We start from the raw sequence: 20,312 nt of genomic DNA, 5'->3' as shown, positions 1-20,312 counted from the left end.
ATCCAAAAGCTTCTTTGGGTTTTTATCTTTTATAAACCCATTTGGGACCTTTTTTTGTTAATTCACTACCACCTAATTTGTCTGTAACAATAGAAAATACACAATTTAAGTTTTAAGTAATGTCTTGGTTTTTACCTAACCCAACCTAAAACAACAACCTAATCATAACTAACCTAAACAGGATTTAAAAATAAAATATTTCAACCCGAAAAACATAGTGGTAGTGAATTAAAAGAAAAAATTGAAACTGCCATGCTTCATAACTTGAATTAGTTTTCTCCCTGTCTTAAACATAAAGTGCCAAAAATTATATTTCAAAATATGAATGTTTTGAAGCTTCAATCAGCAATGTAAACAATCATCAATGGTATAGCACTAATTTCAATTAGTGAAATGTTGTCAATACGGACAGTCCAGCCACCTATAGGTAACATGGAAGCTAATGCTTACCGGTACAGAGATGGTTGATGGCGTCACCATAGTAGTTTTCTTTGCACCTCTCGCAGTTCTCGCCGTCAGTGTTGAAGAGGCATTGGAGGCATTTGCCTGAGAGAGGATCACAATTCCCTGGTCTAGAAATGTCTATGTTGTTACTACAGTTGCAGAGAGTACAAGAGCCTCCAATCTCCTTGGGGTTTCCGTAGTAATTATCCGCACATACATCACATCTTGTTCCTAGAATAATAAAACAGACATTGAAAATAAAACTGTGGAAAAACATACCTTTTTTATAATTGTGTATATGTTTAACTAAACAAAGTTGGAAAAAATTTTCAGAGTTGGAAATGTTAAATGTTTCAATCAACAATTTGATTCCCAAGGGCATAGCAGGAGGGTGGTGGACGAGAGTCAGCCTAAGGGGGGTGACAAAAATATGCATACCATGAAAGAATAAATTAATTGAGATCGATATATATATAGGGTAGAAAATATTACCAACGCTAGCATTAAAATGACATTTTCAGACTTATTAATCAACAACATTTTCATGAGGAAAACCCCTGGCCACTCACTAATCTGGAGGTATTTACCTTACTACACCAATGTTTATAGCTTCTAAGTAATAGAAAATATATAAATGGTTTTCTTGGAATCCATTTTTGATTGTTTTTGTACATAATTATATACTGTATCAATTTGTATATAGCCTATTTTTAAATCACAGTTGTTCAGGTTTTTTACACTATTGCATGTTAAAATCAATTACTCAAGTTATTGTTATTTATTGTTAGCAATCAATAAGTAGTAGCTATTATCAATTCCAAATTTGTCCATACAGTAGTTGTGTTAAAAGTGTTTATTAGTTTTTATCAATTAGGGGTTTGATATTGTTTAAGTAGGAATGCTAAACATATGTAGGCTATAGAATAGATGTCTGCTAGTCACTAAACAGAATGTGATAGTGATGGACAAGACCCGAAAATTTTTTCAAGATTTTTTTAATTTTAAATTTTTAAATTTTAAGTTTCTTTAAATCTAATTTTTTTAAATTTAAATTTTTAATTTCTAAAATTTTGAATTTATTTAATTTTAAATTTTAAATTGAAAGTTTGCAATTTAACTTTCACAAAGCAACTTCGCAAAGTTTATTTTTTTTTTATTTTTAAAAGTTAAATTTTTTTATTTAAAATATAAAAAAAATCAAAATAAACAAATTTAAAATTTAATGATTTAAAAAAACTTTGAGAAGGTGTTTATATTTAATTATTTTTTCTTTACATGGAAATATATTGCTTCAATTGTTTTATAATTTTTTTTGTATAGCAAATGATGAGGAGTTTTGTTAGTGTAAGCAGTGTGAGACGACATGTTTTTCCACTGTAAACATAGTCAAAATAAGTCACTCCAAAATCATTCTAAAAATAACACAAGACTTAAAAATTGTTACTTGATACTTAACTAGTAATAGGCTACTGTTGTTTTTGATATTTTGAAAAGTTGAACTATATACTAACTGATATCTCCATGTTTCCTATGCCGAAGAGCTATTTTTTAATAAGTTAGGCCTTTTTAATATTTTTTTTTATATACTGCTGTTTTTATTAATGTTTTTTAATAAAAGATTTTAAATCTTTTGTCTATTTTTTGCTAAGTTTTTAAAACTTGTAAATATTTCTGAACTTAAAAAGTAGATATTAATTTTTTTTTATAATTTTTCATAAGATCTCGTCCCAAAAACAAATCCTGTCCCGCCGGAATCTAAAAAAATCTTGTCTCGTCTCGTCTCAAAGTGAAAAATCTAGTCTCGTCCATCAATAAATGTTAAGTATAAAAATATAATAGTTTGTTGAAAATGTTTGTGGTCCAGCCTCTTCAATAAGGCTCATGTAGCAATGTATTTGTCATAAATTAACATTATTCTTCTGTACAAAGCTGAATTAGGTAAGAAGGTTTCAACAGATCTCAACCAGGTCCTACGACCCTCATGCAGAGGAGTGTGACGGCTGGAAGGCATCATGTTAAACACTAAGACATACTAACAAATGTACCCTGTCTTAATGTGTCTAATTAAGTTTGATTCTTGTTATAAATTAACATATGTTTCCGTACCTGCATATCCATCGTCACATTCGCAGATGACATCTTGAGAGAGTGGATCCAACTCACAATGGTCAGCAAATGAGTGGCCTGATTCTATGGTCTTGGGGCAAGGACAAGGCCTGCAAGGGATGTCTCCAGAAAAACTCGGATCTCCATAATATCCTTCGATGCATCTGATTTGAAACAGAATGTGGGGTAAGGTCAATGATTATAAATAACCAAGTTCAAAAAATTCAGTAGTAACACATGTATATAAAACTGTAAGATAAAACATATTTTGTGTAGCTGTCAGTATACAGAGTGAACAACTTAACTGTGCTAACATTGGTATCTCAGAAACTACTAAATTTAGAGAGAACTTTAAATGGAAGACATAATTTAATTGTTAATATGAAAATAAAGAAAAAAAATAATTTTTATAAACAGTTGGAACTTTACAAAATTGCATTATTTTTTTCATATTGCATGTTAATCTCGCAAAATAACATTTAAACATGCTCTAGCTCTTAAACAAGTAGATTTAGAGAAAGAATATAAGGGTTAAATGTCTTAAAATTGTGTTTTAAATTAGTACTGGTCAAATCAAGGAATTTTGATTTTATGAATGGGATTATAAAGTTCAAATCCAAATCTGGAATTTCAATATAGATTTAATGAAACACGATATGTTATCTACTACGAAAATCAATCCTCACTATTAATTACTTGATTTGAAATCAATTCCAAAACTTGATTTTAATAATTGATTTTATTTTATGTTTAAACCAGGATGGCAGCAATATTTTGATCTTCAGCTATTGCCATCAGTCTGTGATCATCTTTTGTGGTCTTCGGAACATTGTGATGGTAACACCCAGCGATTGTGAATATCTCAATTATTTCTGCAAATATTATTTACCTTTCCACGCCATGATGTTAAAGAGTCAACAAACATTTTCCGGGACATCAAAAATCACTTACAATTCCTAGTTTCCTGGCCAGATTGACACTCTGCACTATATTCATAGAAAAATCGGCGAGGAAAATTACCAAGCCATAAACATACTTGTCACAGTTGTGTCCCACAGTGAAGTCTCGGCAGGTGTCGCAGGCTCCGGTACGAGGGTCGCAAGTGTCTGCGTGGCCGTTACACTGGCATCTCTGGCACTTGGGGTAGTTCCAGTAACCAGGCTGGCACTGGTCACAAGCCCTGCCGTAAGTCTGCGCCTGACACTTACACTGTCCACTGGCGACGTCGCAGAAGTTATCCAACGCACTTACAGAGTTGCAGTCGCAGGCTGTAACATAACAGTTTCTTATATTCTTTGGTCTAACCACATAAAACAGTTTGTAACAGTGACACTTATAAGCCTGGATATATACAGGATGTAAATAAAGTCCCGCACAGGTTTTATATGTTCTAAACGATAACAGATAAATCAATAAAATAAATCAACACGACACCTAAAAATCTATTTTTTGAAGGAACTCTCAGCAAGGAGGTCAGAAGGAAATCTTAAGAAGCGTATGTTCATATGTACATAGAATTAAAGGCCTTTACTAGCAGAATGCAATGCAGCAGATTTAATTTGAACTCAAACGGACAACCGAGTCAAAAATGGCAGCCGTTCAAAGATTTCTTGAATCTGCCATTTTGAATCTTTGAACGGTTGCCATTTTTTACTTAGTTGTTCTTTTGAGCTTGAATTTGCAGACTAATAAAGATCTTTAATATGATGTGCATATCGACCTATGCTTACGTTTACGATTTTCTTCTGATTCCTAGTCCCCCCCCCCTGAGGAGGTAGTGTATAAATAGTATAGCAAATTCAATGAATCTTTGAAAAGCTTTCATTTTTGACTCGGTTGTCCGTTTTAGTTAAATTTGTAGCATTATATTCTGCTTTTCCTTTAATTAGATGACATATCAACCTATGCTTCTATTTATTATTTAAGATTTCCTTCTGACTCCTAACGGGACGGGACGTCCCCATATTACAGAAAACTTATAGTTTCTTCAAAAAGATGATTTTTAGGTTTTGTGTTGATTTACCAAATCTTATTGATTTATCTGTTATGGTTCAGAACATATTAAGCCCGTGCGAGACTTTATTTACTTTACATCCTGTATGTTCAATCTGGGTAGGCGAGTGGTTATTGTGGTTGCCATCAAATCGGTTTGATGACAATTGAGATTGTTTCTGGACCTACATGCCATTTTTCACTTGGCTATCAATTAATTATGCTATACAGGGTGAGTCTTCTAAGCTGTCCTAAACAGATTACAGACGAACGGCTTGACATACAGAGATGAAACAAAACTTTTCCCCACTAATTCATACCCAAGGAACAACGTAAAAATGTTTTTACCATTTTTAACATACAGGGTGTTCAAGAAACTGGGGGGCATGGGTTCGAATCTCAGAGATTTCAAATGTAAACATATGTCATGTTATACATCATTGTAAAGCTCTAGACTAGACAAACAATTTAGTGAAAACAGAACTCATTTATCTTTGTCCGTTTCAAAATGGCGGCCATTTTTATATAAAATATTGATATTTACAGAATACCCTGTATCTTGAAAACCACTAAACTTATTTTCGTTCTGTTTAAAAATTCTTAATCCTCGTAGGTTCAGCTTTAATTTGATATACAACAAGTCAACATTTTAAAAACTAAATATTTTTTCTATGATTTAATTTTTTTTTTAAGTTGGTAGCCTTGTAAATGAAAATTTTTAAATGGCAACATATGTAAAAGTGTGTATAATTTTGAAGGTCTTGTAAAAACAAACAACTTTTAAATTTAAACCTACCGTCTATCTTTAGTCGTTTTCTAGTAATTAACCAAAAACTCCAATTGCCCATATAAAACCCATGTTAAACGTACAGTACTGAAGATTAGTGGATGGAGATACACTATTCCCATGGTACTGCGCGTTTAACATGAGTTTTATATGGGCAATTGGAGTTTTTGGTTAATTACTATAAAACGACCAAAGATAGACGGTAGGTTTAAATTTAAAAGTTGTTTGTTTTTACAAGACCTTCAAAATTATACACACTTTTACATATGTTGCCATTTAAAAATTTTCATTTACAAGGCTACCAACTTAAAAAAAAATTAAATCATAGAAAAAATATTTAGTTTTTAAAATGTTGACTTGTTGTATATCAAATTAAAGCTGAACCTACGAGGATTAAGAATTTTTAAACAGAACGAAAATAAGTTTAGTGGTTTTCAAGATACAGGGTATTCTGTAAATATCAATATTTTATATAAAAATGGCCGCCATTTTGAAACGGACAAAGATAAATGAGTTCTGTTTTCACTAAATTGTTTGTCTAGTCTAGAGCTTTACAATGATGTATAACATGACATATGTTTACATTTGAAATCTCTGAGATTCGAACCCATGACCCCCAGTTTCTTGAACACCCTGTATTTAAAAAATGGTAAAAACGTTTTTACGTTGTTCCTTGGGTATGAATTAGTGGGGAAAAGTTTTGTTTCATCTCTGTATGTCAAGCCGTTCGTCTGTAATCTGTTTAGGACAGCTTAGAAGATTCACCCTGTATAACAAAAGAAGGCTGTATAGAACCGGACCAGAGTTTGATTGTTCTCTTACAAAAATTGTAAAATAAAGACAAGTAAACAAAAATTTTTTTGGGAATAAATTGTAAAACAAATAAATATAGAAACTTGAGTACTTAATTTAAATACAATTTATTTTACTTTTAATTTGACATTATAATTAAATTTAGAATTACAAGACAGTTGAGAATCATTTCCAAAATTTAAATTGATAAATTTTATGAGCCAAAATTGTATGTAAAATGAACATTGAAGAAATGCCCAAATAGGTTTAAATCATAAATATTATGTAAGAATGAAGAATCCGCCAGGGTTTAAAGCATTACTGTAGGAAGGAAAACTAGCAAATGGTACAGTTAGGTTTTTTTTATAGGAAGAACAGGCTTGAAAAGGTACAGCTAAGCCTGCTCTACCCAACCAAAATAAAATCAAAACTGTTCAGACTTAAAGCCCTTTACCAAGAATACCCAATGATGGATTAAAATATTTTAACTATCAACAAGTGAAAATAAAAATACTGTAGTATCAATGAGAGTATAATAGCTCTGAATATTAATTAAGTGTGTTTCTCACTCAGACACCATTTCCCTCACCTGAAGATCTTTTTAGAGTCGTTGAATATTTAGTTTATAACCTGATGAATTTGTGAGACACCATTTATGTACTACCTTCTGTACTTAAATGAATAAAGGATATTCTGATTGACATTATCACATGGTGTTTAGTGGAAGGAGTTATCCAATCCACAGAAGGTCCTGACCTTCTTACTCTATATAAACCTACAGCATATACTACAAACTCAAACTACCCAGTGACAGTATTATGTAGTAGCAAATAACCATTTGTGAATAAAGGGATTTGAAGCAAGGCTTCCACAACAAAAACTCTGATCTCTACTAACTAAAGCCTCGCCCCATTCTTACTCAATTTTACTGATAAAATGTTGTAAATCATGACACTCAACTCCAAATATTCAGTTTTAAATCTAAAGCTGTGTACAAGGAGGCAAATAGATAACAACTTACCTTTACAACCTTCGGGGCCAAAACCGTAAGTACCAGGAGCACAATGGTCGCAACGACGACCCACAACGTTAGGCTTACACTGACACCTTCCTCCCAACTGGTCACAGAGATTACTGACAGATCCAGTCGGGTCACAGTCACAGGCTAAAAGAAACAAATAGTTAAAACAGACGTGACAAAAATTTTAAATTGTCTTAAAAGAGCATATCATTTAATAGTCATTATATCAAAAAATTTTATTAACTACTTCATTTTGCAACAGTTTCCACATCTTACTCACATTTTGACTATATTCAGTTACAAAAGTCAAAATAAAATGCTATTACAGCTTCAGTTTTTGAGAATGTGGGTTAGGAGAATTTGTTGAATATTCAACCAAAGAAATGTTAATCTAGTCATTGCCTTGTTCATATATAGGCCTATTTCTTTTTTTCCTTTTTAAATACTGATTTTGATATATTAAATTATGTGTATATAAGTCCTCGCTATGCCATCTCTATGACTTTTGTAACCTATTTGTTTTTAGCAAATTTCCCTATGGGGAAGTAGCTATTACCGTAGGACTCATGGTAAGACTTAGGCCCGGGACCGATTTACTTTTTCATTTTAATGTCCCCAGAGGCCAAAAACACCATTCGTTCAAATTTTTATATATGTATATATATATATATATATATATATAGATATATATATAGATTTATATATATATATATATATATATATATGTGTCCGTGAACACGATAACTTGAGTAATTTTTATCCGATTTTTATGAAATTTGGTTTGAAGGTGTAAGGCGGGATAAACTTGAATGAGTTCGCGATCCAGCATGATCGGACCATGGGAACAGGGTTTTATGGGGTAAAAATTGGTTTTCCTCACTTTTTACCCTCAAAACACAAAATTTCCCAATTTTTCTCTAAACCTTCTTAAAGAGCTTAAAAAAACAAACAATTCAGTATATCAAAGTGCTTTTGTACGGTTATTGGTTACGGAGAAAACTAAAAAAATGGTAAATTTAAAATTCCCATGTTATTCTTATGGAGAATATTGTAAAATGTTGTAGTTTGCTTGTTTATGGATATATTTTGATCAAACTTGGCAAATTTATTTATTTTATAGTAAGCTATCAATATTTTAATAAAAACACACTACTTTATTAGTTTCCTTGTAGCAGCAAACCTAGGTACTCGTTAAACCTAATGATATTTAAATAGATCAATTGAAAATCAATTCGGCCAAATGGAAATTCGCTTAGACGGCAGGTTTGCTGCGGCGGGGGTATTTTGTTAATGCCTGAATTGTGATGTACTGTATTTATCTCTGACTTGTGTTTTTGCAGCATGTAATCCGCTTTTTGACGTGTACATATGCATGTATGTGTGTACTGGAATAAAATATTCATTCTTGACATAGGGCACAAGGGCCAAGGTTTGAATAATTGTAGCTGGAGATAAAAATGGAACATTTAATTCATTGTTTCACTTTGAAAACCAAGTTTGGATTTTATATTTTGCTTCTATTTTAACTCTCTTTTGGTTTTATACACTCGAATCAACAACTTAATAGAGTCACAAGTTACCGAGTTCTTGTGACAGTCTACTTGTATCCTTCTTTGACAAATATGCTTTAAAAGGATTGTCTTATACATTGACAATATATTCCACTGTACATTATTTGCAAAAAATGCTGTGTATCCTTGTGTTTCTTTCAAGACTGCAATTATTTTCTAGCTTCATTTGTTTGCACTTCCAAGAAAAGCCAGACATTTCCTAATGAAATAATGTAGGAATCATGTATAATGTAGGGATAATAGATAATAAATAATGTAGGGAATCAAATAGATTAGTATTCAAACTTACAGAGTGCACCACCATAAACGTGAGAGCCTATGCTGTAGTGGTAGCTTTTACAGATGTCAGGAACTGGGCCTTTGGTGACGGTGAAGAAGGCAGAACCACATCGGTAATGCAAGTATTGTTCTTTGCGCATTTCAGCAGCAGGGCTTCCAATGAAGAACGGGATGCTTTGCATACTAGGAAGAAGCACAATCTGAAAAATGAAATGTTTGAATAATTATTTAGCTTTAGTCAATAGTTTGATGACTTACGGTATAGGATATTGTTTAAAGTAGCGAGTGTCCAAAAAGTAATGCTCCCATTTTAAAGTCAAATATTTTATTCATGGTTATACTTACATTATATACAAATACATCTCAACCAAGAGCAAGTTTTATGCACATTATAAAAGTTTGATGTGAGCTCCGTTCCTTGCTCGGCATAGATCAAATCAAAAATCAATCTTTTCCCACACTTTTGACATCATTACTGGAGTCACAGACCCGACAGCCTGGATAACTCTCTGCTTTAGATGGACGATAAACAATTTTTTTAACGTAACCCCAAAAGAAACTGACGTCTTTGGTCTACGTGAACACAAAATGCGGATTTCTTCAACAATGTCTTTGGAAACCTGTGGCTAGTTTCTTTCGATCTAAAACATTTCCTGTTTCTTTAAATCTTTAAATTTGTGGCTGTAGGGACTTTACCAAATGGGTGCATTACTTTGTGGACACCCTGTATATTTAATATTTAAAGTAAAGTCTCATTGAATCTGTGCTTAAAAATGTATCTCCAGTTTAACACCCTGGCACATTCATCTCCATAAAAAAGATGTTTTTAGATTTTCCAAAGCAGATGTCTTGAATGCATTTATGACTTTTAAATCGATGTCCCAAACTTATTTTTTTTTAATATTTAAATGACCAGAAACATGTACAAAACCCCTGAAAGATTTGTTCCAAATACAAATCCCCTCACAACATATACCTGACTTTTCATCCAAACACGATGTAATTTTTTGGAGTTTTGTTTTACAAGTTTTGTTATAGTTTCCAAGCAACAAATTCTTGGGGTTTGTTAGAAATGTAACTTTCCAGAGTATCAACATATTTTTTTAACCAACACCTTTAATAAGTAAACATAAAACTTACCGAGTCCACCAGGATTGACGCAGACGGAGCAGCAGAGTGAGGAGGGTCAGGTTTGAACATCAACTTGATCTTGTAGGTTTTTCCTGCCTCCAAACATGTAGGGGTGGGGGAAACAATGTAGCGTGCGTCTAAAAACAATTAACATGTGTTTTTGTTATTGACTAGTTTTGTATGTGACACTTTTTAGTGGTTAATACATATCTCAATATCAAAGAAAGATTTTATGGACTAGTAAGATTTGATCCTATTGTAAGGCAAAGTTTGAATATGAGAAATGCAGCGATAGATTGATCACCTACAACCAGGTTTAGGAGTGCCAGCTCCTAGCTGGTGTTTAGGATGTGCTATAGGCCCCGACCTAGGGGCACAAAACCTTTAGTCTCAATAATGTCCACCAACGTGCTACTAACAAGCGTCATTAACGTGATTGAAAGTTGTTGCTAAGCTAGGCCAACGTTCGCTTTTATGAGTAATACTTTGACCAAATATTGACACGGCTATTTCAGTGCCAAGTCAAATCGTTTGTGGAGATTTAAACAGGCCTTTTTATAAATTACAAGGGGACCCATGCTCTAACTATGCATATCAAAAGGATATAAAACTTGTTTCCGAGGCAAAACAAATAGGCTACTACAATCAATATCCTTTTACCTCTCAAAGATTGTGTTTGTTTAAGGCAGTTATTAGGAGAATGAAACTACTAATTTAGAATAAATTAAATTTGTTGATTTTAATTTTAAAGAGTGATTTACCTATCTCAATAAATTACAATTATCAATCAAAGTTGCCAATTTAAAATTCATTCCCATAAACTGTTATCTATTGTTTCCAATCTGACTGTGGTTAAATATTCAACTGAAGGATCAGCTGTTAAAATTACAATTGAACTCAAGAAATAAATCAATTGCTAGGGGACAGTGGAGCCTTAAATTAAATGACCATTTTATTAACCATTTTTCACTATGCTAGGTTATATATAAGCTTTAAAATTACACCTCAATTGTAGGAATTGGTTAAGAAGGACAAGTGAAAAAGGAATGTTACAGATAAAGTCCTTACTGTATTAAGTATATAGATAACTCACCAGAAGAAAGAGCTACAGTCTTGTGGTCATCTTCTGGGCGAGAGTTGGCACAAGGGCCGTTTGGGTCTACAGGGCTAGGTCGCTCAATAGTCATTTCAACCTGCTTCCATTCCCCGGCCATCTGACAAAGCCAAACATCACTTAAACATACTTAAACTCATTATTTCAAAACCTGGAAACATAACCCAAGAACAGAACCTTTGGCCACAAATGCCTAACAATCGGTTTTGCACTTATCTTTAGAGAACCTTTTGATTGAAACACTTTCTAGAATTTTTAAAAGTTCAAAAAACATAAGACATAATGATTAGTAGGCCTAAACAATTTATTTCGTTAAAACAAGTTGTGTGTACGGTTGAGAAAACACTAGAATGTTCTGTAAATCTCTTTATTATAGGGAACATAACTTTTTTTTTAACCTAACCTTAGGTAAATTCAAAACTAAATGCAAAAGTACATAAATGTTACATACAAATATTTACAGTAAAACTTCACTAACTCGACAATTCGTGGACCCAGAGGTTGTCCGAGTTTGGGGGGTTGTTGAGTTATCCAGAATATTGAAATTTTTCATGGGTAAAAAAATCAAAACATAACAGATTAATTTTCACATATAAATTGATTACTTATACGAGTATTTTTACACATTGAGTAAACAATCTTCAAAGAATCTTATAAACAATCTTCAACTGTGCTTGAAAATTTGAACGCATTAGTAAGACAAAGCCAACTAGACGCACACCCTGTCAGGTGTTGACTGTTGAGTCAGTAAGGTTTTACTGTATATACATTTAGGTTAATATACAGGGTGATTCAAAATGAATACCACAACTTAATGAATTTTCAGCAAAGAATAAAAGGAAAGCTAAGCACTATCTGTCTATCTGTCGGCAAATTAAGGAAGATATAAAGTTTCATTTAGTTGCTCATGCTCATTTGTTCGCTTGAGTTGCTGTCATGGCGTCAGCATCAGTTGATGCTAAGATGGCGACCGCTCAACAGAAAGGTTTTTGTGTTATTGAGTATGGCAGAATTGAATTGACGACAGTTGTTCAGTGTGCATTTCGAACAAAGTATTGGTGTATTAAACATTGGTATAAACAGTTTAAAGAGAATGGGGGTTTGTGCAAAGGGAAAACTTCTGGACGATAAGTGAGGTTTGAACATTGCAAACACAACGAGTTTGAATATCGGGTTGATATTGCTTGAGTGTCTTGAGATAGTCATATTGGACATCTCTGAACTAGTTATTGAGTGGAAAAAAACTTTTTAAATACTCTTAGTAAATGTATAACAGAAGTTTCTATTATGTTTCTTTCATTAAATACACATTTTTAAAGTTGTGGTATTCTTTTTTAATCACCCTGTATATTTATCTAAATATACACAATCAAATTTAAAATGTGGAATGGAAACAGCAACAATATATAAACAGCGCAAAAATACATTAAAAGACCAAGATTTAAAAATATAAAAACTAACTAAATGCAAAAAAATTTGATAATCTCATGATGAACAGGTGCATTTCAACCTTGGTAAACTTCCACCTCTAAAAGGAAGAATAACTCAAGAGAGAGAGACTAAAGAGCTAAAACTAATAACGTTGCACTCCAAAAACATGTGAATTATTAAGAATATAAATGTAAAAGACACACAATGAAATTGATGAAATATGTTTGAAACGATCATATACAAATTTTAAAACCATATCAGGGATGTATGATGGACTAAAACCAAATTGAAGAAAAGCAGCTTAAAACATCAAAAAGCTACCAACCAAGGACCATGGCATCCACCACCTTTTAGATTTATATAGTAATGTAATAAAAGCACACAAAGATCTGCTAAAAAAATCATAACACGCTAGAACATGCACAGCAAACCGACATTTTACTTAGCAATACCTTTAAATGACTGTCATCGAGCCAAAATAAGTTAAAACTCTTTGGAGTGGAAATACTTATTGAAGTCCGCTGTTGAAAATTGCCATCCTGAAGTAGATCCAAGGTAGATTCACTTGACAAGTTTTAGATTACAAGTCTGCAGGATATAAAAAAGCTCAAACAATTTTATAAAAATTGCTAACACTCTCGGGATGCTATCTGAATGTTTAAGGTTAACATTATTTTGAATTGAAAGTTAACATCAATAAATTTGAGTATAATGTAATAACTTCAATATATTGTAATTTTTTTTCAATAACACTCAGTTTATAGGCAGTTTATTATATTTTTAGCAAAAATAGTATTTGCACAATCGTTTTTCAGTATGGAAAAAATATTGAAGTTTTGTTAAAAAATTTTATTACATCTCCCTTTAGATGACCGCTAAGCAGGTTCATACAAATACTATGTTAACTTTTGCCAAGAGGTGAGGAACCTTCACAAATTTAAAGTAAAGGTATGAATAGACAAGAGCATTAACATTCAATGTTTATTATATTTATTTGTATACACAGTACACCATGAACATTATATTTGGTTAAGTTAAAGCTAAGGCTAATATAAAAACTTGGCTTACTTAAAGACTCAACTTTATTTATTTTACATTTATGTAAGTGAATTTACGATTTGAGAGACCAAACCCTCGTTTTCCTGCTTTCTACAGCCGTCCTATGACCAAATGACCTAAAATTGAAGACTGGGACCATAATAAAACTTCCATTAAATCTAGGGCTTTTGACCCTCTATCATAAGCACAAACTATTTTACCTTAGGTTCGTATCTGATGACAATGTCGTACTCCATGGAGGTCTTGATATTGTCCACTACAAACTCAAGGTCTGCTCCGGGTCTCGCCAGCATGAAACCAGGTCCAGTCCACGTGGTCTCCTGGGGTGGTCTGTACGGCTCTCGTATTTCCACCTGGCAGTTCTGTCAAATGAAAGCCAAAAATTACATGGGGTATTTCATAGTTCAGCAAAATACTTAATTTCAAAGAAAGTCATGTTTCATTAATGATTGAGTTCAGCAAGCTTAACTGAAAAATCAGAGTTTTAGAGGTATAGATATATAAAAAAAAGACGTTTATACGAACCAAATCCAATCTCTCGTTTTGTTTTTGTATATTGTATTCTGTATATATTTCATGTTACAATTTATTTACAGAAAAACAAAGAAAACAAAATACTTATTAAAGAAAAAAAAAACACTGTGATATAACATCAATTACAATAATTGCTTTTGTTGCTAAACTGTAAGAGTTTGTTTGTCATATTTTTTTTAAATAAAAATTTTGTTGTAATGAAAACCCAGTTTTTAATTTTTAGAATTAGAGGTAGCGAAACTGAAACCTAGCGAGAACTGCTCATCCACAGGCATAATTAATTTTAAAACTGCCACAATACATTTTGAAATTGTATTATAAACTGCTTGAAATCATGAAAACAATCCAATCAATTGAAATGCAGTTTTTAAAAAGAAAGTCTCTAATTTTTTAGTGAATAAAGAGTATGATTGTTTAGATGATCTTTTAAATTATGTGTTTGACTGAGTTCTGAAATACTAGGTATTGTTGAAAACCTTGACTATTTTGGCCTGTTTGATTGATGTAGTAAATATTTATGCGAATTAAAAATATTGACTTTTGAATTAGCCTAAGTCAAAAAGAGAATGAGAATTTAAAATTGATTGCCTTTAGAGTTTGATTGAAGTAACATTCAACAAAATTAATTTCCTTATAGTGTACAATACAATAATGTATTTTTTTTAATGTTTAAATTTACACATGTATTATAGTTTGGAATATTTTCTGGAATTATTATTAATAGCTGAGTGGTAAATATTGACACATATTTAAGACAACAGATGGCTCTTCACAACCCTAGCTATGAAAAGGATTATTTATCTTGCATTCGTTTAAAAATTCAATTTAGAAATTAAGCTATAGGTTTGAAACCATTGGTCGCCAACAAAACTACCACCAGACAGTACTCTAGGTACTTTAACCTTTTATTTTCTACAAAATAACTCACGGAGGTGCAGTTGGCTGTTTCTGCTTCCAAGGTGAGATGATCAATTTGTCCGACAAAGTAGCTCTGATCTGGACTGCTGCATGTACGTCCTGTCAGGTACGGCCGACATCTTCATAACACAGAACCATAGTAATTATTGAACATCGAAATCTTAATTCTTAAAAAATAAGTTTTTTATCAACACATACACAGTGTAGGGTAGGTAAAAAGTTTCAAAATGTCTTGTTTTCCACCGATCTTGTGAACTCCTCTCTACAGTTTATTGTAGGTGTGCCTCTCTGTCCCTAAACAAGGTATCCTCACTACGCTGCCCGCGGGCTGCATGTGGCCCTCAAAATTATTTTTAGCGGCCCTCGGACTGTTATGAATGAAAACAAAAGTTATGGATAATAATTTATGAAAAAATTACAAAACACGAAAAAAATTTGCTTCTGGTAGCTTAACCCGAGAAAGGTATCGTCAACTGAGGGTATCCAATATACGGATGTTACAGGTTTTAGGCTTTTATTTTTAACCATTTTTCTAGGGGACGACCCTACACTCACCTCTTCACTGACCCCCCCCCCCCCCCCAAGTGATCACGAGCCACCACTGCTTGCGGCCCTGAGGAAAATATCATGCAAACCAATTCAAAATCAAATCTAAACTAGGGATGGACAGGTCCCGAAATTTCGGGAATTTTTCGGGAAAAAAATATTCCCGATTATCGGGACGGGATTACATTTGATTCGGGAATTTTTCGGGAAGGGATTTGGTCCGATCGTCGGCGATTTTGCCGCTTCGCGAGTACCGATGACGCCGCTATTGTGAGCGATAGGTCCGCGAACGCAGGAGACGAAGTCATTTCGACGATCGCGCCGTGACCGCGGAGTCCTACCGACGATCGCGCCGTGACCGCGGAGTCCTACCGATGATCGCGCCGTGACCGCAAGTCATACCGACGATCACGACGTGACCGTGGAGTTATACCGACGATCGCAACGTGACCGCGAGTCATAACGAAGTTCGCGCTGTGACCGTGATTATTGGACCGCGAGTCATACCGACGATCGCACCGTGACCGCGGAGTCATGCTGACGATCGTGCCGTGACCGCGAGGCATAACGGCGATCACCCCGTGACCGTGGAGTCCTACCGACGATCGCGCCGTGACCGCGGAGTCATGCCAACGATCGCGCCGTGACCGTGAGTCATACTGTCGATCATGCCATGACCGCGAGTCATACCGACGATCGCGCCGTGACTGCGGAGTCATGCCGATGATAGCGCCGTGACCGCGGAGTCATACCGACGATCGCGCCGTGACCGCTGAGTCATGCCGACGATCGCGCCGTGACCGTGAGTCATACTGTCGATCATGCCGTGACCGCGAGTCATACCGACGATCATCCCGTGACCGCGAGTCATACCGACGATCGCACCGTGACCGTGAGTCACAAGTTTCTATAGGTACCTGTATATTGTTACCCATTTTTTTGGTTTTTATAGATCAGTACCACAAACGGTAAAAATTTATTTTGTATGTCTTTTTTTGGTAACTGCAATACTCAAGACTTTCTTTTTATGCACAGAAAAAATCCCGTCCCGTCCCGTCCCGAAAATCGGGAAGGAAATAAAATTCCCGTCCCGTCCCGTCCCGAACTAAAAATTCAATCCCGTCCATCCCTAATCTAAACTGTACCAGAGACAGGATTTGAACCCTAAATCTTGTGCTGTCTTCTGGTCGGGGACACAAAACCTTAGATTGTACACTCACTTAAAGAAAATTGAAGACAAAAAGGATCCACTGCAATAAGTTCTCTGAATACTCTGAAAATCTAGAGTATCGTGATACAGCTACAGTATCTCAGATCACAGCTAGACTGAACGGAGCTCTACCAAATGTAAAGCACTCACAATGGGTTAGGCCCCAATGGGTCCAAATAGAGCCATATAAGATATAGGCCCTATTACAGACCAATGTTTAAATTATGCGGTGGAAATATAGAATACACATGAAAAAATGGAACAGAATACAAACAAAAGAAATTATGTTTTTAATGGCTATTTAAAAGTAAACGGAGGTGGGATTGAGTTAGGGATGAAGAGATCAGAAGAGTGATAGTTGAAGACAGCTTAATAGAGAGAGTGGAAAATTCCAAATGTGGGCATGTAAGGAAGGAGAGAGATTCCTAGAAAAATGGAAATGATGGTGACAAAGGGAAGAAACCCAAGATAATGACCTTGATGAAAAGGATAGATGAGGTTAAGGGGTGTAGTATAAAGAAGAGAGATGGAAGACGGCAGAAGAAGATGACCTGTGAAGGAATAAGAGAACATGGCGATACAATGCCCAACAACTAACAGGTGTACCTGCACTGGCCCGTGATCACATCACAGTTGTTGTCATAGGCTCCTCCCATGTCACAATCACAAGGTTTGCAGCCATCTTGTATGTCTGAGAGTCCCCAATACTCCGGCAGACACTGGTTGCAGTCTCGCCCCACGACGTAGCGCTTGCACGTACACTCCCCGGTCACTTGGTTACAACCTTGATTGTTGATTGTACCTTCAGTGTTGCAGGTACATGCTGAAATCGTAAACATTTCTTGTTAGTTATTACACAAACTGGATGCTGTTTTTTGTAGTGGTAGTGACAGGTTTGAAAAATTTTAGAGGCCTGCAAAGTTGGTTGCTACTAACACCAGTGTAGCTACTAAATAATTTGTTATCAATTCAAATAAAAACAACTAATGGATCCCTACCATTATTTGCTTTCTCATGGTGTGTGCATCAGCAAAAAAAATTAGTGAAAACCAGAGTTTGCTATTTCATCTCTACCCCAAATGGTAGCCCATCAAATGTTATGGAAAATCAATGGTAATATTGGTTCGTAATTGTAATATTGGCTACCATTTGGGACAGAGGAGGGATAGTGAACTCTGATTTTCACCATTCTTTAAGTTTTTGCAAACCCTTCAAAATGATGGGTCACTTGAAGGGGGTTTACATTTAAAAATTTTGATTTGCCCCTAAAATCCCCCTTTTTGGGGGACACTCAATAATTTTAAAATTATAAAATGAAACTTCCTGCTAAGATTGCATGACCACCAAAAGGATATCTCTGTATATTTGCTTAGAAAAAGTATTAGAGGGGGGGGGGCTTGACTTTTTATTCACCCTGTTTTAGATGAAGAAAATATGTAAAGGATTTCTATCAACCTATACAACAACTGACAAAAAGCTACTGAAGTTATTTGATTTACTTACATTGACAGCCTTCTGGGTTATTCTCATCAAAGTTCCAGAAGCCATTTTTGCAAGTATCACAACGGCGACCGTCTACGTTGGTTTTACAATGACAACGACCAGAGACCAAATCACTAGCTTCGTCGGTGTACGAGTCACAGATGCCTTCGTCAAGTGAACCGCCAGGGTCGCAGTTACAGGCTGAACAGAACACATGCCAACGTTTTGTTAGTTAAAATAAACTATATATATAATAAACTCAAATAAATGTTTTAAGTTGTTACCAAAACTTAAAATAAAAAAAAATATAAAAAAAAACTAACAGTTATTATGTGTTTCATTATTTACAATGCATTGTATTAACTCTCTCACTGATTGTAGCACTCACTTGCAAACTACAGAACAAAGCTGCATAGATAAAATTGGTGAATTCCTTACTTTGCTGCATGAGTTTCTAGCGCACCTAAAAATTCAATTCAAACTAAACAATGTCCGATATAATAAGGTTCAGATTACTCGGGGTTTACTATACTAAAAACTCTGTTTTTTTGTCATATTTTTTACTGGGGTAGATGTTTACTTATATTTAACAAATACAAGTTACTTACGTTGACAAACTTCTGGGTCTGAGAAGTCAAGGTTGGGGTCGCGGTAGAAGAACTGTTTGCACTGCTCACAGTTGCGGCCCATAGTGTTGTGCATACAGTTGTCACACACACCTCCGCTAACTCGGCCAGTCAGCTCGTACACGGCCGCGTCAAAGTGACAACTGGTTGCGTGGTTGTTGCAGTTACATCCTGTAATAAATTACCTAGTAACATTATCTGAATGTTGTTAACAATGAAGAGTTATCTCTGATACAGAAAAAGTTTCCCTTTACTTATAGACCTATCAAAGACCTTCAGTTTAACGTGAGGTACGAACCACCATGAAGCAAATAGCCTTTGGTGGTTGGTGAGATTTGAACTCTTGGTTACAGGACAGAAGACTTGAGCCTTTGATTTGAGCCTTTGACCACTAGACCAGACACAACAAACTCTGTAGTATTATTATTCCTAAACTACAGTGTACAATACCAACAAAAATATCAACAGAGAACTAACCATAGGTTATTTAAAGAAGAACAATTTTTCTGGAATCGTTAATTGGAGATTCTTACTAAACCTAGTTGTTGTTTTTCAAAGTCAAAAGTCAAAGTCAAAGTCAAAACATTCTTTATTCATTGTTTTGTAGCGTAAGTACATTGAACATGCGTCATTTCTTAAAACTAATCCTTATAATACAATTTCTGTCAATAAGTACAATAATGTTAAAAAAACCATCATTTCTGTTGGCAAATATTCCTAAATATTTCCTAAATAGGTATTTCCTTTATGACAGGAAAGTGTGAGGTAAAGTTTTTAAGATACTTAGTTCACATAGCCTAATGTTTAAAATACTTAAAAGATTTTACTCAAAGCCAAAAAAAGGAATGAGTCATCTAATCTTTTGACTAATTTTTTTTTAACTCTTCATAACCTGATTGGTAGATTCTGTTTTATTTTTGTTTTGGTTCCAGAACTAAGTGAACTTATTAATGCATTTAATATTGGAATGGTGTCCAAAATTCTCCACTAATTTTAGTAATTATTGAAATGTTACAATCTCAAGTATGGAAAATAAGACATATTTTAACAGTCTTGGTTAGTTTAAAAATAATCCATCAAAGAAACTCAAAAACGTCACACTATCTACAAAAATTCTAATATTTTTGTATTGTGAGTCTGCTATTCCAACAAAAACCTCTAAACCCTAGGCCTTTTGCATAGTGTTCATTATTAATAAACATAGTTCAATTATATAGCTTTTCAACTCAGGTATTATTCAAACTGAAAGTTTTCCCAATACAGAGATAG

At 34.2% G+C, this 20,312-nt stretch overlaps 1 protein-coding gene across 2 annotated transcripts in view; it reads right to left on the bottom strand.

The window, feature by feature from the left end:
* Positions 1-20,312, bottom strand: part of LOC128997726 (laminin subunit beta-1) — a 61,475-nt gene that overhangs the window by 18,819 nt on the left and 22,344 nt on the right. For both annotated transcript variants that reach the window (XM_054423369.1, XM_054423370.1), the window contains exons 10-21: positions 19,026-19,214; positions 18,439-18,618; positions 17,542-17,758; positions 15,190-15,298; positions 13,928-14,089; positions 11,217-11,337; positions 10,133-10,260; positions 9,003-9,192; positions 7,143-7,286; positions 3,587-3,818; positions 2,551-2,714; positions 451-675 (exon numbers count right to left, since the gene is read on the bottom strand). In XM_054423369.1, the coding sequence (XP_054279344.1) occupies positions 451-675; positions 2,551-2,714; positions 3,587-3,818; positions 7,143-7,286; positions 9,003-9,192; positions 10,133-10,260; positions 11,217-11,337; positions 13,928-14,089; positions 15,190-15,298; positions 17,542-17,758; positions 18,439-18,618; positions 19,026-19,214 (2,061 nt within the window). The remainder of the gene's footprint in view (positions 1-450; positions 676-2,550; positions 2,715-3,586; positions 3,819-7,142; positions 7,287-9,002; positions 9,193-10,132; positions 10,261-11,216; positions 11,338-13,927; positions 14,090-15,189; positions 15,299-17,541; positions 17,759-18,438; positions 18,619-19,025; positions 19,215-20,312) is intronic.

The sequence above is a fragment of the Macrosteles quadrilineatus genome, unplaced genomic scaffold, assembly GCF_028750875.1.
Source record: "Macrosteles quadrilineatus isolate MER2022 unplaced genomic scaffold, UCM_ALF_1.0 Scaffold_7__1_contigs__length_78375512, whole genome shotgun sequence".
Taxonomy (NCBI): Eukaryota; Metazoa; Arthropoda; class Insecta; order Hemiptera; family Cicadellidae; genus Macrosteles; species Macrosteles quadrilineatus.
The sequence above is the reverse complement of the archived record's forward strand: the minus strand, read 5'-3'. Positions and strand labels throughout refer to the sequence as shown.